Source organism: Drosophila rhopaloa, unplaced genomic scaffold, assembly GCF_018152115.1.
Source record: "Drosophila rhopaloa isolate 14029-0021.01 unplaced genomic scaffold, ASM1815211v1 contig_178, whole genome shotgun sequence".
Classification (NCBI taxonomy): domain Eukaryota; kingdom Metazoa; phylum Arthropoda; class Insecta; order Diptera; family Drosophilidae; genus Drosophila; species Drosophila rhopaloa.
This window is the reverse complement of record NW_025335059.1, coordinates 6637171-6658405: the sequence shown is the minus strand read 5'-3', so window position 1 is coordinate 6658405 and position 21235 is coordinate 6637171. Positions and strand designations below refer to the sequence as shown.

At 39.9% G+C, this 21235-nt stretch overlaps 7 protein-coding genes across 7 annotated transcripts; 3 read left to right on the top strand and 4 right to left on the bottom strand.

The window, feature by feature from the left end:
* The first annotated feature begins 3228 nt into the window (after positions 1–3228).
* On the top strand, positions 3229–4748 carry LOC108040058. The gene is made up of 2 exons (XM_017117293.2): positions 3229–4494; positions 4548–4748. Exons 1-2 carry the CDS (start codon positions 3298–3300, stop codon positions 4671–4673), a joined length of 1323 nt encoding a protein of 440 aa, XP_016972782.2. The 5' UTR covers positions 3229–3297; the 3' UTR covers positions 4674–4748.
* Positions 4749–10186: 5438 nt separating this feature from the next.
* Positions 10187–10985, top strand: LOC108038242. Its single transcript, XM_017114995.2, has one exon. The coding sequence runs from the start codon at positions 10249–10251 to the stop codon at positions 10900–10902; it is 654 nt and encodes a 217-aa protein (XP_016970484.1). The 5' UTR covers positions 10187–10248; the 3' UTR covers positions 10903–10985.
* Positions 10986–13899: 2914 nt separating this feature from the next.
* Positions 13900–14586, bottom strand: LOC108038240 (GTP-binding nuclear protein Ran-like). The gene has a single exon (XM_017114993.2). The coding sequence runs from the start codon at positions 14584–14586 to the stop codon at positions 13900–13902; it is 687 nt and encodes a 228-aa protein (XP_016970482.2).
* A 480-nt stretch (positions 14587–15066) lies between these two features.
* LOC108038243 (protein TAPT1 homolog) lies at positions 15067–17937 on the bottom strand. Its single transcript, XM_017114996.2, has 3 exons — positions 17695–17937; positions 16683–17293; positions 15067–16583 (listed from the first exon to the last, which is right to left on the bottom strand). The coding sequence occupies exons 1-3, from the start codon at positions 17855–17857 to the stop codon at positions 15378–15380; spliced, it is 1980 nt and encodes a 659-aa protein (XP_016970485.1). The 5' UTR covers positions 17858–17937; the 3' UTR covers positions 15067–15377.
* Positions 17938–18227: 290 nt separating this feature from the next.
* Positions 18228–19308, top strand: LOC108052593 (nuclear cap-binding protein subunit 2). Its single transcript, XM_017135023.2, has 3 exons — positions 18228–18350; positions 18406–18623; positions 19048–19308. The coding sequence occupies exons 1-3, from the start codon at positions 18303–18305 to the stop codon at positions 19244–19246; spliced, it is 465 nt and encodes a 154-aa protein (XP_016990512.1). The 5' UTR covers positions 18228–18302; the 3' UTR covers positions 19247–19308.
* LOC108043688 (peroxiredoxin-5, mitochondrial) lies at positions 19306–20282 on the bottom strand. Its single transcript, XM_017122495.2, has 3 exons — positions 20143–20282; positions 19835–19969; positions 19306–19755 (listed from the first exon to the last, which is right to left on the bottom strand). The coding sequence occupies exons 1-3, from the start codon at positions 20245–20247 to the stop codon at positions 19426–19428; spliced, it is 570 nt and encodes a 189-aa protein (XP_016977984.1). The 5' UTR covers positions 20248–20282; the 3' UTR covers positions 19306–19425.
* A 66-nt stretch (positions 20283–20348) lies between these two features.
* LOC108043689 (ubiquitin domain-containing protein DSK2) lies at positions 20349–21006 on the bottom strand. The gene is made up of 2 exons (XM_017122496.2): positions 20869–21006; positions 20349–20805 (listed from the first exon to the last, which is right to left on the bottom strand). Exons 1-2 carry the CDS (start codon positions 20914–20916, stop codon positions 20461–20463), a joined length of 393 nt encoding a protein of 130 aa, XP_016977985.1. The 5' UTR covers positions 20917–21006; the 3' UTR covers positions 20349–20460.
* Between the last annotated feature and the right edge of the window lie 229 nt (positions 21007–21235).

The following is a 21235-nucleotide window of genomic DNA, read 5'->3' as shown; positions in this document are numbered from 1 at the left end:
TTGAATGTTGTTCGGTACTGGCGCATGGCATAAAGTATCCAAGTCAACGACCGATCATTAAGCTGCAAACTAAATGTTTGTCCATTCGCATTTTCCGATTGAATTCCCGCTCATAATCTGGGATAACATTCCGTAAGCCGCTCTTATGTTCCAAACCGCATAAATACGTGTTTTATATAATGCAAATTGTGCGCATAAATCAAAACCAACAAGTGGCGGGAGCATAAAGACATTTTAAAGGAGAACGAGAGGAAGTTTTACTAACAAAGAAGTTCCGAACCAAATGGCAAGAGATTCAACGTGATTGATAAATCTTATGCAGAGGTAATGAAAAACAAAAAAAATGGCAGGGTTGACTGACCAGAAAGGAACTTTGAGAAGGTCAAAGTAACAAGTGTCCTGGCTTTGAATGTATTGAAAATACAAATAAATTTGGTGGCTGTTTCTATAGGCCTTTTGCTTTGCATCTGCATCTTTTTTAAGAGTTTTTTTTAAATTCATATGGCATAGTTTGTTAGTTATAGAATTGAAAGATAATTAACTACATGTTTATTTCAGTTTCACACAATGTATAAGCTTATAATTTCTGAAAAACACGTTAATAAAAATAAAATGAAATAACTTCTTCTTGATTTAAGCGTACCAACAATTATGGTACATGAAAAAAAAACTCGAATTCATAATACACTGTGAAGACATGAAAGTTCGGCAACATTTTAATGCGATATTCCGCAAAACGATAAGTGACATTTAACCAATTAAATGCCGAGCACATCAAAGACCTCCCAGCCGTCGTGCTGCAGAGGAGCCCTCTCATATTGGCCGACACTTCGGGCCGACAGTAGCTCAAGCTGGCCGAGACGAATGCAGGTGGTAGCCCTGGGGGCCATCAAATTACCCACGTTGGCCGATCCACCGATGGCCCTGCTAATGAAGCCGTAAAATTAAACGCCAACAGGCCTGGAAAATAGCAAGTCGATCCGATCCGGCCAAGTCGAGAGGCAGTGATAAACGCCCAGAGATGTTTTGAATTGTTTATTCGCGTGCAAATAATTGCAGCGGCCGGCAAGTTGAGGCGATTGTCTTGGCGATTGGCTGCGCATTGTAATCAGTTGGCCAGGCCACCTTATTAACGAGCTGCCCGTGTTGAGCGATTTGGTTTGCGGGCGAGGAGGCGTCAATTGGGCAGTCTAATGAGCCGCTAATGAGAAAGCATCGCTGCAGGTCCCATCTATCAAATGCTGTTATAGTTCACAAAATAGTCTGCCCCCCTCTGCATAGTCCTCTATCGTTTCCTTTCCCAGATCTAACGTATGAGGAAATCTAGTTCGGAGGGGGCGTTGCTGAACAAAAATAATTAAAATATTTACCCAAAATGCCAGGCAAAAGGCACAAACCCAACTCGCCAGCGAAAACGAACCGAATTTCAAGGCATTTAAACGAGTTACGGCCAAAACCAAATGTAAACGCCCCAAATGCGGGCAGGCACAATTTGTATCTGTGTATCTATGAGTATCTGCAGTTGTATCTGAGGCCCACCCGACAAGGCCATAAACGGTATTTTTTCCGCTGCTGGAGACGGTCCAAAGATAGTTAATAAACGTAGAAATAAAATGTTAAGCACTTGTTGATTGGCTTAAAGAAGATTCAGATGCAAACGTGGACAAACTAGAATCACTGATTGAAAAAATGATTATGAAGAAGTATTTATTTCCAAATAATCAATTAATATATTACAAATATGCCACTAACGAAGGATTTAAAGCACTTATTCATTAGGCATACAGAAGTCTATTGGCGATTTTATTTAAAATTTACGATCCCCAGATTTTATTTTTTATCTATCAGTAGCAAATTGTTAAAGCAAACATTTTTCATTTGATTTAAAAGTATATAGTTTTTAATAGGACCAATTAGTATTAATTACATAAATTTTATAAACTAGGCAAATAAAACAGTCGGTAAGCTATTTGAGTCGTTATAAGTTAATAACAATCTAACAACATTGTATGAAGTGAATACAATCAAAAGATCAAGCTATTTTACATAGTTTTTTTAAGGATAGTGTAATTCAAATTATAAGTAAATTAATCATATCTGACAACGATCACTTACTCTTTCTTCTTTTAAATTCAACCACCAATAATTTAAAAATTATTCATACCATTTTAATAATAATTTTTCACCCCGCATCCGACAAATTGGTAGCCTGGAAATCTTTGGGAAATCTAATCACATTCACATCTGGGGAGGGGTTTGCATTGCCACCCAACGGCAACTATTTCTTATTCGCCTTCTTCGAATGTGTCCAAACTGTCAGAAATAGCGAGAATTGCAACGGTTGTCGACAACAGCAATAAACCGCAGAAACACAGAAACATTTATTTAATTAACTTGCATCAAAGTTGTTGAAGTTTATTAATAAAACATTTCAATTTTCATATTTTCCAGCAGCCAAACGCACACTGCACACACTTTTAACAAGTTTGGACTCTGTTTTCGTGGTTTTCCTATTCATTTCCATTGTGAAACTTGTTTTTATATCAATACCAAGTCTAGCCAATCGCTTAATTGATGCCACAGCAAAATGTTTTGGAAACAAAAGCCGAGATATGAGCAGGCAAGTGTCATAAATAAGACCCCAAACAACTCGTCGGGCTCATTAGCGGAGAGTTTGGAAGGCCTATCATCGGAGGAGAGCTTCAAGAAGAGCCGCCCCAGACGGCATTAGGAAAAGTCCAACTGGATCGGGGCGAGTGTCCCCGTCGATCAGGTCGGGCCCCATGCCTGGGTCCATAAAACAAAATCAGTTTGAAATGAAAACATATCCATGGCTCGTTAGCATCCGATCTCAGCAGGGTGGTAGCAATGCCATAAGTGTCAGATTGAGAGTGCTGCAGGAAAATGTGGCTGGAAAAAATGTCAGATAAATTGTAGTGGGAAAAACACTTGAAATTTCCGCTATTCACGTTGGTCCATTATTTTTTGTGAGCTTTCAAAAACAAATAATTTTTAACCAAGTCGTGAACCTGGTATAAAGCATCAAGACTTCAAATGTATGCCAATTAAAGTAAATTAATTACTCTAATTAAATTAAGTTCAGGTGTTACAGAGGTATAATCTCTTATATACCCAAGATAAACTAAAGAAAAAAAAATATTTTTTTATTTAAAATGTCGTTTATTATAATGTAAAATAAATTCTATAGTAGTAGGCATCTAGTTTTACCTTATCTACATAGAACACAATAAAAGTTTTTTACCTTTTGCATACAATTTACAACTTTAAGGCAAGAAAATGCCTTTACCAACTAAGGAGGATTCTAGTAGGAAGTTCATGGTGGGAAGCAGTGACTCGGAGACAGATAATGAGGACCTAGCCCTTGTACACTTGGTTCTCAGGAAGCTCAATATTAATGATCAAGCACTGCTGCACCGTCACTTCGACAAAGTGCCCGATGCCTTTAGTTCCCTGTGGCGGGATCAATACGACCGATTGGACTTGGGTCAAATGCAGTGGAAACTTCACGGATCGAACCTTCACTTATTTCTGCAGGATATGTGTACTGGGTTTAGGAGCGTCCATTTGCGCAGTGAGCAGCTGCAGGAGGAATTGAATATCCTGGAACAGGCGGGCATTGAACGTCTGGTCAACGTGGAGTCCTGTGAGATTTCCGGGGGTCATTCGCCGAGCACTAAGAACAGAAGCTTTCCACAATGGCCATTTCACGCCTTACCCAAACTTCTGAGCAATCTGATTTATCTGGAGATACATGCTTCTGTACAGGCCTGCTTTATTGACCGTTTTAGAAAACTGGAATCACTTAAGATCTACGCAGAGATTTCCAGTTCAGCTTTAAAGGCTATTTTATCTAGTGATATGCCATTGACACAATTGCACTTGCTGGGAAATCTTAGCCACCAACTTGAGGGAATCTCGAAGTGCAAACAGCTAAGGAATCTGTTGGTAAATCTTCCTACTTTCTTATCCAGTCCGAGTGAGGTTTGTCAACTGCCGGAGCTCTTGGTTCTAAGGCTCACTCAGCTTAAGGAATTGGACATCAAGGCCACCTTAAAGGCTTTATCCAGAGTGATTCAGGAGAAAGGCAGTCAACTCAAAAGCTTTCAACTTAACTGCAACTTCATGGATCATGCAGAGTATCTAAGCCAAATGAAACTAAATCTCTGCCTTAGTTTGGATGAGCTGGAGTTAGTTGATTGCATATTCAAAAATCAGGACTTGACCAAACTGTGTCTGCCTATTTCTCAAAGCTATACTTTATTTTGCAATTGCCCCGATCTAAATGATGACCAACTATTGGATTTTATCAAGGCCAGTCCCAACCTAAAAGAACTTGTACTCATTGAGTGCCCAAAACTGACGGAGGGACTTTTTAATAATGTTGTGAAAGTTCGTTGCAGTGGGGAAACACAGCCTCCTTTGTTATTCAGAATTAAGGATTCTCAGGATATTTGGGATTCCTACCAAAAGAACGTAAGAGTTTTCTCGTATATTTTACTGGATTTCTAATAGTTTTTGCTTTTTAGTTGTCAAGCCTTTGGGCTCGAAAACGATCTATCCTGAAACTGGAATGCATTGCGGAGGAATACGTACCTATTGATAATGTCCAGTTTATTTTTCACGAACCACTACGAAGTCCGATTGCTTTGTAAAATGATTTTACTAGTGTAAATGGAGGTCCTCGTCAGTATCAATATTTGTGAATTAAAACTAACTCAAAAATATTTAACATATTTGTTTTTCAATGTGAAAAATGATTTTTAGCATAATATCAAAAGCTTTTCTTTATGTACGCCGCGTTACTATCAGAACAACTTATTTAAGTCATGTTTTTGTACTTTTAAATAGAAACTAATATATAGGATTATAAAGATGGGATCGATCTTTAAGGCCATCCATATGTTCCACACATAAAGAAGCTTAGTCTGGCTTTTTGCGGTAATTAATCTTGGATCTATCAGGTGGCATCAAACCAGTCTGTATGGACTTCTCCTCTTGCTAATTGGCCGCCTGCCATGTGGCGATTTGTCATAGTCACCGACTCCACCACGCATGCGCCACGCATGTGGCAGCCGCCTACCGCCCCTACCGCCTCTCCCGCCCCTTTTGCCCCGCCACGCCCCCCTTCGATTGGCTAAAGCCACACGCAACAGCTACACGATTTTCAACAACAAAATTTGTCATATGTGACGATGGCTTGGCTCTTTGCTATTTGCTCCTCGATTTTTCCGCATTTTGTGCGTTTCGGTGCTTCGGGCTTTGAGCATTTTGTCAGTGGCGACCACCGTTGCGGAATGCAAACAAATTTGTGAACATGACGCAGTTTACAGCTCCACAACTGCGACTGTCGCATTGGCCACCCATTGTTATAATTATTGGGCGCCCGTGTGCAAGTGACAATTTAGCTCTGGTTCCCTGGCTTTTTTGGCCAGGCATTTGTGGAGCAAACAGTAAACAAGCGACATGTGTTGAAAGTCGTTCGAGGACAGCGGTTTTGGTCGTACTTTAAAAGGAGTTGTGACCGTAGAGAAGTCGTAAATTCTTGGAAGTTGAGTATAGGAAGTTTTGAAATAGGATTTAATCCAGTACGGTTATCAGAACTCACTCACTTATTTTTGGATTTACTGTATGATCTTAAAATTGTAAAAAAAATTGGATTGGTTCCTTTCGAGAAATGTTTGGGCTATGTATGTTAATTGCTGACCTGATCTCTAACCCATATCGATTTCACCTATACGACTCGCTTCAAAATCACGAATGCAAAAACCTTAATAACTTTTGCGACCTCTGTCTGCCCTCGGCCCTCATTCCTTCAGTCAGTTCAGTCAGTTCAGACTCTGAGCCAGTTTCGGAGAGGGGAATCCGACTTGGCCAGATCCCTGAGCTCGGGCACTAATTCGTTTTCACACTTTTCATGCATCGGACAGGTCGAAATGGCTGGCGGCGCATTGGCAGCGCCTAATTTCATACGCCAGTCTTAGATCCCGTCCCCCTCTTCTGCACTGAAAAAAATTGTGTGATTTAGATATGTGATATGTGATTTGTGGTGATGGTCATTTTTAGGATATTATAAGTTTACCTGCCTATATATTTAATATGTTCGACAATTACCAAATAAATAATTTTCAGAATTTAAATTTTATAATCCAATCAAAATAATATTTATTTATCAGTTATAATTAATATCAAAATAAGATTATAATAAGGGTAGATAGCTAACATAACCGTTTTCATGTGAGAGGGAAAATATGTAAAAAATGCATGATTAAATGCATAATTATGATACTGCCTCTTTTTTTTCTGTGCATGTGGCACCCGTTTTCAGACGACTAATATTTATATTTGCCCTGCATTTCTCACTCTGCCGATTGCAAGCGATTTGATAAGCAAATGGAAATGCAGTTCCCGGGAGAAAGAGAATAGAGCTGGGGGAGGCGGAGGAGGGGTGTTGGGGTGGACGGTGGCCAGTCAGACGATGGCGGCGAAAGGTGCAAATAAATAATTTGCAGTAGCCAGGCGGCGACCACTCGACGACCCACTGTTGGCCTACCACTCGCACCACTCCGATCCACTGAAAGCGACGGCCAGACAAATATTTTATTGCAAATTTGCTGATATTGGACGACAGGCGGCCACTGGAGCAGTTTGTAATGCTGCTGCGGCTGTTGTCCGGCTGTTTTGCATATTAAATTTATTTTATTGAATATAGGCAAAGATTTAGTTAGATATGCGAGGATGGATTGTGCAGTTTTTGTTATTCTCTATTGTTAAATTTTTATAAAATGAATTCAAATTAGGATTATTGTTACTCAGTTCCACATATTTTTTACTAAAAATAATAGTATCTAAAATATGGATAAAAGTAATTCTTAGCTTGCTAAAGTTTTTTTAGTTTGTGCTTTGTAAATGACTTTTAAAATAAAAAAATTTACAATTAAAGAAAATATTTTTATTGATCCCAAAAATTTCGAAAACCAAGTACATTTTTGATATCGAGTTTTGATCTCCTAACCTTTTTTTATTCGAATATTTTGTTCTTAAATTTTTTAACGTTTTCAGAAATTTATACAGCGAAGAACATTTTCTTTTTTATTTTATGTTCAAAAAGGACAATCCGCAAAAGAACTCTTGTTCTATCTTTGGAAGGGCTATATACCTTCGATGTAAGATATCCTCATTTTTCACAAAGCTCTCTAGAGGTGTGCATGTTTTCCGAACCACCCTCTCGCTGACCAGCATATGCATTTTTCCAGCTCATTGTGCTACTCTTACCTATGGAAACTGTGGCTCCCGCCGGCGGCGTGGCGCATAATTGCCATCGGATTCGGACGCCGTGGAAGGAGGAGGCCCAGCGGGCGATGAATTATTAATTGCCGTTGATTTGCATTGAGATTTGGCCGGTCCGGGATCATTACCGGGACCGGCAATCTGGGACCGCATATAGTGTAAACATAATAATCAACGGGCATTATATGCCGATATATGGCGATCAGTAGAATGCGCTTTTGCAAAATGGCCGGCGGTCAGCGCGGCCCCCAATTGACACCTGAGCGGCCGAGTTGGCTATTATTGCTATTATTGTTGCTGCCGCCGATGCAGTTGCAGCTGTAATTGTTATTTATGCACTTGCATTTAGCCGCGTGTAATGGCATGTGGCCACAGCCATGCCCCCTGGGATGGGCGTAACGCCAGCAATTTGCAGTGCTGCGAACGCTTACGTAACAGTTCGATCGGCCTATATAATTGTGGGGCGAAGCTGGGGAAAATGATGCACAAAATTAAATTGTATTGGCCCATTATGTGCCTAAGGAAAAAGACCTCGAACCCTGTTATAATATAATTAACATAATTAAAAATACAATTTTTAAATATGAAAGTATTGAAGGAGATATTTGGGATACCATAAGTTTATAAACATTTTCAAAAACAAAAAAATTATGAAACGAGTTATTCAAATATTTGGTTTTTTTAAAGAGTTAAGAGAATCTAAAATTTTGAGACCAATTTTAGATTAACAATTTTAATATTTGGTCATGCCAAAAAAATATTTCTGTATTTTATTGTGTGTTATTACTCTTATATGGGAGACTAATTAGAGTTTATAGGATGCACACAAATATGCTCCTTTTAAGATGGCGGCCGCAAATAAGAGGAGAAAAATAAATAAACCACCTAAGCTTTTTGGGCAGGGCACACGCGCTTAAGATCAACTTGAAGAAGTTGCGGATGACTACTGTGCGATCCCTGGAATCTCGAGGGATAAACAGAAAAATAAGCAAAAAAGATTCAGCAGCTGCCCTCTTTTGTTGTTGCACTTAAAGTCACTAAAACGCGGTGTGTTCGCTTGTCAAAATTGCAGCGGCATTCAGGGTTTTTTTTAATGTTAAAAAAACCACAAAGAGATGACGCAGTCGAAATGGCCACATGAATTAACCCTTTTACTTTGCACACAGAGTGGCTACAACAACAATAGCAGGCACTGATTTTTTCATTTTTTTCTGTTCTTGTATTTTTTGGTCAACACACAGATTAATCTACACCTTAAAAGAAAAGTTTGATGCTTGGCCATGTATAAACATAAAATGCACTTCTTAATAATAATTCACAATAGTTTTAAACAAGGGTATCGTCGGAGGTATTAACAAGTTTTAACAAAAAGCTCTTTAAAATATAGGGCTTAAACAGTTTAAGATATTTCCGTACACAAATTTAAATTTTAATGATTATACAATTTTAAACGATCCATTTTATTTTATTTTAAAGTCCCTGCTCTGATTGCCGAGAAACCCGTACGTATAAACGAATTTTGTTAACTCTTGAAATGAAAATTATTATTTTAACTATAATAATAATTGTAGTAATCTTGAGAAATACATACATATGTAAGTACTTAACCAGACCTTGTCTTAATTAAGTATTAGAAAAGTTATTGCTTTTTTTGGTGATACCTCCTCCATATGGAGATTAAAAAAAATTGAAAATCCAGGTAAAGTGTGCTAACATTTTGGCGCTGCACTGGCGGTGTACACATTTACACATTTATTTAAATGCTTACCCTACCGCTTGGGCTACCTCTCGGCACTTGAGCTGAAGCACGGTGGAGAATTGCGCGTAAATTCGTTGCGGTCTCGCGTCATCAACGTAATCGCCGTCAACAGCAGTCAACAGCATCAAACTGGCAGGCAAATGTTGCTACTGTTTCCAGACGCAGTTCGTCCGGCAACAGAAGCCGCAGAAGCAACAGCAGCCAACGTGAAGTGGTTTTTTTTATGATGAGATGAGCTGGCCCAAGCAGCACTTTCCAACCGAGAGGACGGGCCGCAACAAAAGCGTGTCTGTCGTGTTTGGTAATGGGAAGTATCTATACCTCTACAGAGTACATTTGTGGACCCTTTCCAGGCAACAAAAATCGTATTCAAATACTTGGAATACAAAATACAAATCCTAGCAATACATAGATAAACACATCTTTTACGACGATAAAATACTTTTATTTGCTTTTTATTTTTGTTACATCTCAAATAATAAGAATACTCAAATAATATTTTGTCAAGTTTTTAAGCTATACAAATTATTAAAATGAATATTTTAGCATTGCTAAGTTAATTGTAAGATTATAAACACGCAAAACCTAAATACAGAGAGGTTTTAACAATGATTTTAAGACAAAAAAATTTAATTTATCCGTATAGAGCTAAAAATGTAATTGTTCCCAAATTCATAGTCCGTCTGTCTGTCCGTCCGTAGAACCGAGACTCGTAAATGAAAAGCAGAAGATGGAATTTTGCATGTAGATTTTAGGAGTTCCACGCAGCGCAAGTTTGTTTAAAATGGTGCCACGCCCCACAAGCCACAAGCTGTGGCCACAGTTTTGATGCTATTATAAAATTTTAATTGATATGTATTTTTTCGCAATACCTATCGATTGGCCTAATAAAATTTCCACACCCTAACGCCCAAAAACCCATTAAACGCTTAAGCCTGGCTAGCGCCTACATTTCCGCCTTTCATGGCGCCATCTAACGGATGATTTTGGAACAGCTGGCCAATTTGCGCAATAGAGTTAACGTTAAGTCTCGATAAGGATTTCTATTAAAGGAAACGGAGTAAGGAACATTTTTTGACTATACTCTCTTGTTTTGAAGTTAACTTCGAACTTTTTTCATACACCTAAGGTTTGTCAAATATACCGAGCCAGTTTTGTCAAGCTCCAAAGAGACTGTGAAAATGAGGGTCTACATATATCAGATGCGCCCGGTGCTATTCCTTTTCTACATGGTGGAGACACTAGTCAACATGTTCGTGATACACTTCCACCTGAAAGGCTTTATTTTCATTACCATGGCCACGATGGATTGGCTTCACGACTTGGCGCACAGCATGTATTTGGTTTTCTTTTACATTTTCACGGTGCTGACGCTCTTTGCCTGCACAAATCTGTGCACCGGAAACCATACTTCGATTATCGAGGAGGTAGTGCGTCCGCTGGCTGGATTCATCATCTACACGATCTGCTCCTTGATGTTACTAGGCGATGCCGAGTCGGACTTCTACATCCTGTACGCCAATGAAAAGCCGGAGGATCAGATCCTGCCGGAGAAGCCACTGCATCCGTACTTTAATTATTTGCGGGCCCAAGCGACGTCCTCTTTGGTGGCCAGTGTGGTCTATCTGCTGCACTGCCTCATCGCCGTAGATGTCCTGCTGTCTAACGAGGACTCGGACGACGAGAAAAATTCATCCGACTCCTTCGACGATATTGACGAAGAGTTGGACTACGTCCCGGTGCGTCTGTACGTTTTCGGGGGAACTGTTCAGCGCTGGCTGGAGCAATTCGAGTGGTTCCAGGAATTCACCACAAGTGGAGTCAAAGTGATCTGATCTTTTTATACTTAAATATAAGCTCAGAAATAAAAGGTTAACACTCATAAGAGTATATCTCCATTTTGGAGATTTCTTTGGTTCTTAAAAATTATGAATTTATTTCATTAGGAATGCTTTGAATCGAGCTTAGAACTAGAACTTTAATTTTTGTATAAGACTGTTCGGATAAAATTACTTTACAAATTATATTAGATATATGAGTAAACATTACGTATACGTACGCTAAAATATTTTATCATTTGGTACTACTATAGAGCTAAAATAAACAACAATGGTATTTAAATTTGAGAGTTCAGCATGTACAAAGCCAAAAAAAAATACATATAAAAACATATGTTATTATTTTTTAGATATTGAGTGCTGTACATAACAATATTAATACTACCTTTTGTTACCCGCATTATTACTCTTTTGTACAACGAGGCGTATGATTTTTATTGTTAACTGTCATAAAGTGATAAGCCTTAAAAGTTGTCATATCTTTGGGAACTTAATAATACAGGATGGTGGGTCACTGAAACGTAACACCCGTTATAATCTCTCCTATGATTATAATTATTTAGTAGTTTTGGAATATGAAACGTAATGGGCCCTCTCCATGGCTGTTCTTATGACGTCAGTGGGAAGCAACAGTTACGGGCTGCATCATACAAAGCTCATTGTCGTCAATGTGTCAACGATAAGCAGCTGGGAGCGAATCTATAGACCCATACATACACCGTACGTATTGGTATCTGTATCTATCCGGCGCCACTGCGCAGGTCCGGAGCTGGAGCCGCAAAAGGAATCGATAAATTATGGGGCAGAGCGGCAGTCAAGAGCAAGGTAAAGCATTGCCCTGGTACAGCTGGGTGTGGTGCTTTCATTCATAAAAAAAAGCTGGTTATATAGTATGTCCGTGGCCCTCTCCCTGTGGACTTACTCAAGGCTATTTTTAACGCAGGCCATGGGCTGCCGGCCGGATGTCGAAGGTTATAAAATAAGTTTTCACATTGCTTCCCATAAACTATGCAGCATACATTGGGAAATACCATTACAGCGACATCTGCGAATTGGAATTTTCTAAGGATCCAGAATAGCGATATTGCCAAAAGACCGGCATGTACCAGAAAATTGCAAATTTATTGGCCTACTTTTCGGGGTTTTTTGTCATTCACATTCGGTGGTAATGTTCATACCGTTAAAAATTTATAAAAACACTCTTATATCCATAATCCTTATATATCAACATTAACTTTTTAAAATGTTTGGTTCCTTAAAATATAGCTTAGACAAAAAAATATTTTCATCCTTTGTCAAAGCTATTTCCCTATACATTTAAAAATTGTTTGTTAATTATTGAGTAGCTTAATTTTAGTTCATAATAATTTTAAAAAGCTGAGAAATATAAGCTGTGCCTAAGATGATAATTTTATGAAGATTTTTGTTAAATATTGCAAAAAAAAAAGTTTTTAAAAATTTTTTTTTTTTTTACAAATGCTAGAATACAAAGCCGAATTCAAGAGAAGCAATTCAATGTACTTTGCTTTAAATGCAATGCCCAAGAAGGAGAAATAAATCTTCACAAATTTCATTGAACAAGAAGGAAAACTTTATTCGCCCACGCTAAAAGTGAATGTGAAAAGCACATAAATGCGAAAGGGAAAATCGATAAGGACGCCATGCCTGCGGAGCGGTGTGTCCTTGAAATTAAAAAGGGAAAGAGCCATTCATGAAATTAGCCGAAGTTTTCATGAATGAAAATGGCCAGCGAGGAGTCGTACGAAATGCTTCGGAATTTGGTGAGTATGCGCCGGTTATATTGCATATATTTCGCGGTTTTCGTTCTAGGGGTTGACTTCGAAAACTTCCCCTTTTAGGGCACTGACGCAACCACAATGCGCTGCTCCAAGGTCAGCGTAAAATTTCATTCATAAAACTGATACGCCCCGTGGCGTAGATTATACATATACATCCATGGCGCGTGTCGTGAAATGGATATTCATATATAGGGTGGCTGAGTTTTGGAGCCACGAATCGGCTCCGGATGTGGGCTAAACGAGCACTCCATTTGCAGCTTGTTGATTTTTCTACGCGTGCAAACACAAACAAAGCGGGAAACCTTTTCATTCATAAAGCCAACAGGGGGTTACCAAACTCCTGCTCTTCTAATCCCCTTCCCACACCACCAGCAATGAGCTCGGGGCCCAAAAACAATGTTTGGAGTGAGGGTAGAAACAATTTCACGCGAAAATAAAAGCAATTTTTGCCCTTAGGAATTTGTGGTAACCTTAGTCATTTGAATTTCGTTCAGATGAAAAATTAAATGGGGATGACTGTCAAAATGGTAAAGGTTATCGTTTAAATGACGCGTGCGCAAATATATATTCAATTTTATGTTTAAAATTGATTTAAAAAACCTTTAATTATACGCAGATATGTATTATAAAATATCAGTATTAATATAAATTATTAATGGTAGACAAAATATAAATAATTTAAAATTTTTTATAGCAGAAAAGAAACTAGTTAAACCAATAAATGTACCTAATGCTGGTGAAAAAAAAACTTTTTTTCGACAAAAAATGTACTAGATTTAAGTGTACAATCAATTTTTTCGAAAACCTTAAAAACTCTTAAAAATTAAAGTGTTGTAGCGTCACTCAGAATCAAATAATTGATCACAGGCAACAGTACGTATGAGTGATAAACTTTACTTCACAAAATGTTTTATGGTATGCATTATGAGCAATGCATAAAAGCGGATAAGAGTAGGTCGCAAAAATGATCATATCAATTTGGACAGCCCTAATATATGTTTTTAAAAATTATTATAAAAATATAGTAAAAGCACTTTGCAGCTCATAAAATGTATATCAAAATAATACATACTTAATTAAATAATTATTATTCTTTCTTTATCAAAAAGCAACCGACGTTTTGTTTATAAATCTTATTACTATACTTTTATTAACTACACCAACTAACTACAATAATTACAGTTAATTTTAGGAATCAATTTAGGACGATGCGCTGCCCTTTGGTTGCCGTTCGTAGTCTCACTTCCCCATCTTTCTCCGAAAGAGCATTCTTCCTTATGTCCTTTACTCGCCGTCGGATCTTTTGCTCGTCCAGCACACAACCAGGCAATGGCTTGAGGATCGGCTGGGAAATCAACACCAAATTGGATTTGTTTAGCAATCTCCGACAGAGGAGACTCAGTGGCTCATCTAGATTCCAAGCGGCTCGTGCAGAAATCTCACAGTAGTCCAAGCGACTGCGACGACGATAAAGCAAATTCAATGGCATTGGCATCAAGTCCGCCTTGTTTCCACAAATAACCACCGGAATTTCAGGGCCACATATATCCTCCAATTGGCGGAGCCACTGCACCACACTTATAGCCGAGGATTCAACACTCAGGTCGAACATGACGATGGCGCACTTGGCATGGAAGTAGTACCCATTTTGCAGACCCCCATGCCTGGCATTGCCCGCCACATCCCAGAGCTCTAGTGCCACCGCTTGGTAATCTGCCTGCAGCAGAAGCGTGTGCACGAGGAGACCCCTGGTGGGCACATGCTGCTCCGTGAACTTTCCGGTGACATGGCGACGCAGGAAAGTGGACTTGCCTACGCCAGAATCCCCCAGCAGAAGGCATTTGTACGTCTGATTTTTTGCCCAGTTGGGCCTAAATTCCATTTATATGTTAATTTTGCGGTGGGACAGGTGTAAAATAAAAGAAATACCAAAAAAGTTAGAAAAGTGTTTTGATAACTAACAAAATTCAATCTATTAAAAAATGGGAGTATCTGACAAAAAAAGTGACATTTCTCAATTTACAAAAAAGAGTGCTGGATCTAACAATACTAGTTTTAAAATTAATCTATCCTGCTAAATGTTTTCTTAAAATCCACAAAATAAAAAAATACTGTGTACACAGCAGTCTTCCAGTAAATAAATCTTCTTTGTCGAAATTATGGCACCCAATATTACAAATTAAGTAGTTTACAATTTTTATATAGGCTTTATAAAGCATTCAGTGCAAAATATATTATAAACAAAATAAAATAGTGATTTCCATCAATTGTATTTTAAAAAATTTAAATCCTCTACAAATTTAATGATTTAATATTTGTTGAACAATTGAGTTTCATTTCGTTTCACACCTCACAATAGTGATCAATTTTGTAGACAAAATCTGTCATGTTTTATTTTTTCAAGTGCTCAATAACAGCCAAAATGGTAGGTTTTAGTGTGACTCCCAAAAAACGGATTTAAAAAGTTTTCTTAGGGAGCCCCATCTAAAGGGATTTTGAGGCACAGTTTGATATACTACAGAGAACATATTTTGAGCTATAACCTAAAATACATTTTAAATCCTTTCTCACTTAAATTTACAAAAGAGCAACTAAGCGATATACAAAAGATCAAAGACGCAACTACGTACAAGGTAAAATCAAATATAAAAATAAATTAGCATCGATTTATGGCTACAGCTGTGTCGTTTGGTTGCCGCCCGCGAGTCCGGAAGTTGCCCCCTTCTCTACCAGACTGGGAATGCCAGGCTCCGACTCGGATCGCTTGTGCGTTCGCTTGGGCAGCCGCTGGGTCGTCTGCTTAACTTTGAGGCTCGCCTCTCCGCCAGCGGAATCGTTCAGCAGCATCAGATCCGGCTGGCTGCGCACCAGGTCCTGCTCCTGGTAAACCTCCTGGACGGCTGAGCCTGCGTTGGTATTGGTCACTTGCTCGTTGAGGCAAACATCATCTAAATCCACATCACTGTTGGAGAAGAGAGCTGTGGCGCCCAGTTCCAAGGAGTTGGTAACATCCAGCTCCTGCTCACTGACCGCCTTCTTTGGCGTGGACGTGGAGGCGATTGAGGCACGGGAGAAATTGTGACTTACATCGAGATTGACGGCATTGGGTGGGGTCAACAGCGTGGTCACTTGTGCTGGCTTCGAGCCAATGCTATTGTTATTATTATTATTGTGATTCGGCCCGCCCATCGAAGACGTTGAGACAGGGGCAGCTGCTCCTATGAAAGGCACATTGGTCATGCTGCTCGGCGTTGAACTATTCCGCTCTGTTTGATGCTCCTTCATTAGTTTGCAGGCCTTACCCAACGCGCAGATGGTCAAGCAGATTCGCAGGCCCATAGCAAAGAAATAGGCCAGCAAGAAGAGAAGCCAGGCGGCCAAATTTTCGAAAGAAACCGCTGTGTAGATCGCTTTTATCAAGACCACCGCCAGGGGAAACGGTATAAAGCCCATGCGCCGGGCCACTAAGTCCGAGTGATCCGAAAACGCGTGCTTCTGTCGCGTCTGGGTCATATCATAAGCCAGGCTAGTAGTGTACTCCCTATAGATGCTCTCTGGCAGCTCATTGAATCTCGTAATAAACGCATGCTTCACCCAATCAATCAAGATTTCTGTAAATAGCACTGCGAAACAGTCGGGCAGCATCACACAGAACTGAGTTATGCTCCAGTCGAACTCCTTCATAGTCTGGATTACCACAATGAACAGCAGCACGGATAGGTGAAAGCGCTCCCGCACATCGCTGCAGGTAAGCTGGAACAGGTTGTTCTTATCGAACTTCTTAAACACGGATCCCTTCAGCTCTACAAAGTTATTCGATATCATGATGGTCAGCAGGCCCTTGTTGTTGGAGTTCACGGCAACATTCAAACAGGTGGCCTAAAAAAGAATTGCATCCGTTAGTATAATTTAGTTAAAAGGCAGTTTGAATTCAAGACAGCAGTCCTTAAGTATGCAATGCAAAGAATTATTACCCACCTGAAACATGATCAGTCCGCTGTGCAAAAACACATAGATCAATGTAAACAGAACGTGTGTAAGGACTCCGAAGTGTTCCCGCTTGGAATTTTTTGGTTCAGTGGCCGTCCAAAATAGAGCATCAATGGTATCCTGGCCAAAAGCGGACAAGAGGCGGTCGCCCACCTCCAGCATATTGTAGAATATGTACAGCTTAATGATTGACTGCGACTTGATGATATGGTACACCCGATTTGTATCTACCAGGAGCATTATAAGCGTAACTGTCATCCAGATGACGCCCTTGAGCAAATCACAGATTTCCGCAGGCGACAGTAGCCGTTGTCCTGTGCTGCGAAGACGAAAAATTCGCGCCAAAGTCCTGGAAACCAAGGCCCAAATAGCCATTAGAAATCGGACGGGCAGGAAAGTGTGGATGTATAAGAAGGAGTCGGCACACTGCATGATCCCGTAAACCATGAACCGCTCGAGATCCCGTGGTATGCGCATGAAACTGTAGATCTTCTGCCGCCGCGCCGAATAGCGCTCTTCATCGTGCTCCAGCATATAGCCGCGAGTCATCTCCACCTTAAAGAAGTCGTAGAATGTGTTGGTGCCAGTCTCTGTGGGTCCTAAAATAGGTACAAAAGTGCAAGGGGGGTAAAATATATTGAATGTCTAGAAAGTTGTTTGGGGATACACTCATTTGGGTTCTTACGTTCTTTTTAAATTCCATACCAAGTACATTTACTAAACTTTTAACATTAAACAATAAAAGTAGAAACTAACCGTTTTTACTTATTATGATTAATTATGATGTATTTTTTAAGCTCTTATTGTATTTTGTCTGTTCAATTTTATTTAAATTTTAATTTAGAATAAAAAGATGAGTATTTGAGATCCTAGCACCTAAACTTAATGTTTATGAGGAGCCTCAAATGTTATATATTAAACAACACTTTTTATAAGTGAGTACTAATTGTAATTTAATTATATTATAAGTGCTTTTCCCCTAAATAAAATCCATGTTTACCGCTCTGCGTCGCAGTCGGCGTCGCTGCAACGTCATCCTGGGCGAGCGCCTTCTGCTTTATCTCGTCCTGGTGGTGATGCAGTTCCTCCACCCGACTGCCGGTAACGTCGCCGCGAAAGCGCAGTTGTCGCTTGCCGCCCGCGGAGTTGAGTGAGGTGTTCATTAAGTACGGTTTGTGAATTCCATAAAAATAATAATAACAACGAGCTGAGAAATGTCTGTGCAAAGCAGCAGTGATTTCAAAATGTACTAACGCGTGCCGGAAATACCAAAAAGTAAACACTGTATATATCGGCTAGCAAAAAAAATTCATTTAAAATAAAGATATTCTATTAAAATCTTGTATTGTGAAAAAAATTTAATCTTTAAGGAAAATGCAGATTTATTTAAATGGACTTTTCAGATAGGATATAATTTGCACTGAGTGTTGATTCTTTTTTTTAAACAGAAACTATCTAATAGGATCACAGTTTCTGGCAACCGATATATACTGCATGTGAAACGGTCACAGCATGCGATGACCAGCATATCTATCGAAAAATCAATCGCTGGATTGCCGCCACTAAATAAACGCGTAGAAAATATTTCATTAGTTTATAGCCGAAAATATGGCTGCATCCGTAGAATTAAGCTCATATCGTGATCAGCACTTCAAGGTGAGTATATCCCCGAGCCAATCGACCAGTTTTTAAGACAATAACCCAATTTTAGGGCTCTCGGTCGGAACAAGAAAGATCCCTCCGCGACTCGTGTACACTATATGTGGGAAATCTGAGCTTCTACACGACGGAGGAGCAGATCCACGAACTATTCTCGCGATGCGGCGATGTCCGGGTAATAGTAATGGGTCTGGACAAGTACAAGAAGACGCCCTGCGGCTTCTGTTTTGTGGAGTACTACATTAGGTCTGAGGCGGAGTCGGCCATGAGGTGAGCCAACATCTCTAGAGGGAAAGTCACATTGTTCCCGGTACTTATAGAGCTTTATAGGTCTGGAGTGGTCACAAAATAGTACTTAAGTATTAATAGTCAAAGAAGTGCTATTAATGTGCAAGCAGATCTAATTTTTAACTTATTATTTTTGGAGTATAGAATATGTTCTTGCTGAACCTTCCCAAGAGAATTATGGTATCTGCCTTATTGTACTCATAACTAAATGTGAAAATGTTTGCTTTTGAATAGCTTTTAAACTGCGAAAAAGGCAGGAAAACAGAAAGGAAATTATATTAGACTATAATAGTCTCAGCAAGACCGCAACCAGTTCTTACCAAACTATTTTATTTAAGGATATTGTATTCGAAGTTTAAAGAAGAGTTTGAAATCCATATATTTGTATTCTTTATCCACCGTATAGGTTTGTGAATGGCACCCGCTTGGATGATCGACTGATTCGTGTGGACTGGGACGCCGGCTTTATTGAGGGCAGGCAATATGGACGCGGCAAAACCGGCGGCCAGGTGCGAGATGAATATCGCACGGATTACGACGCCGGAAGAGGCGGCTATGGCAAACTGTTGTCGCAGAAGATCGCCCCCAACACGGACAACCGCTAACCCTAAGATAAGATTAAAGACTAAGCCCACAACTAGATATTAAAGCAAACAACTAGACATAACATCTCTAATCGCATATATTGTACGTGCTACATAGTTCTTTTGAAGACGTAATTGATATCATTGCGGCCTAGCATTACTGTATGAGTTTTTAGCATTTTTAGGAGTCTAAAATCCATTTACTTCTTGCCAATATTGTTGGCCAACGAGCAACTAAGTCCGGTACCATCGGGCTCCACATTCAGCTCGGTCACCTTGCCGTTCTCCACCACCAGGGAGTAGCGCTTGGAGCGCACGCCACCAAGTGGTGGCAAATCGATGGTCACATCCAGGGCCTTTGTGAACCCACCGGCAGGGTCGGCCAGAAGGCGCACCTTTCCAGCGGCACCGTGCTCCTTGCCCCAAGCGGACATTACGAAGGGATCGTTGACCGAAACGCAGACGATCTCGTCCACGCCCTGCTTTGACTTCAGCTCGTCGGCGGAGCTCACATAGCCAGGCAAATGGGTCTGCGGGTTATGTACATTAATTACTCACTTGTGCTAAATGCAAATGAATCTATGTAGAAATTGGCGTGGTGTTACTTACCTTGGAACAGCCGGGAGTAAATGCGCCGGGTACGCCGAATATGATTACTTTCTTGCCGTTAACCAGATCACCTGTGTTTATCTTGTTGGCTGGCGAATCCTCAAAGAGATCCACTGAGGGCAGAGAATCACCTACCTAGAATTCCCAAAAACACACATTTATAATAGAAAAAAAAGAGAGTGAGGTAACCTTGAAGCGTTGCAATTTCTCATCAGCCGCAATCAATATTTATGCAGTTCGCCCCACCGGCTTATGTAATGAGTGCTACACTAGCCGAAAATCGGGTTTTCCTGGTAACCTCCACTTACTTTCACCATTGCTGGAACTGTTTTGGTGAAGGATCGCAAATTAAATTGTTGGGGCAGCGAGGAGTTCACAACTCGGCCAAGAAATTTGCACGACAGCAGACGCATTTCTCCTCTCTTTCTTCTTCTCACACACACACACACATATACTACAAAGTGCACCTGGGGCAGAGTTGCCAGACCGCCGTCGAAAACAAAATGGGTTGTACTTTTCAGTCAAGTCTTAATTTTTACTACCTCGTTTTGTGGGGGAAATAAAAACAATGGGGTGAGGATAATAGACTATCGTCATATTGGGGTGGGTTTTTTATGTGCCTATGGCTATGTGCCCGCTCTGCTGACAATACTATCCGCCAATCTTTCCAAATCGTCCAGGCTCTGTTCGTTAATTTTCCTCTCAAAGTCGGCCATAAACTCATTGGTCAACCGCTCTGCCTGGTTTTCCGGATAGTGCTTCCGGAATCCCCGCAGGATGCTGTCCCTCAGGCAGGGTTTCATCACCACCAGATTGAGTTTGGTGCCCTCTTTGATATTAGGATAGGATGCAATTGTCTGCTCATTATTTAAAGGACGTCCCAGAAGCAATAACTTTTGATTGGCTGCCGATATTTGGAGTTCCGATTCGATCTGTTGTTTCACCTCGAGAATCGTGGATGTCGGCGAGACCTGCGTGGAAAATTTCTTTATAAAAAAAGTATTTTGTGGTTTTGGGCTATAGTTAAAGGTTACTTCGAGCGTGCAGTCCTGGCCCTTAAGCACTTTGATTGTGATCTGCATAGCAAATGCCAAAAAGTTAATACAAAATAAAAAATTTGGCTCACAAGCAATATAAACAATCTGTCTTAAGCGTTGCCACCTGATGGTAGATGCCAGAAGTTGGAAACAAGTTAATCAGCCCTGGTTTGTGGCAAGAAAATAAAAGTTATTAAAGCTTACATATATAGACATAAAAACGAATAATTTATTAACTTCTTAGGCTTTCAGTGTAAGTAACAAAGGATATCAATTAAAAAGCTAATAAATGTGGCCAATGTCCGGGTTTGTCGCAAAACATTTAGTTTATATAGATATATAAAAAGATATTTATACATTGTTT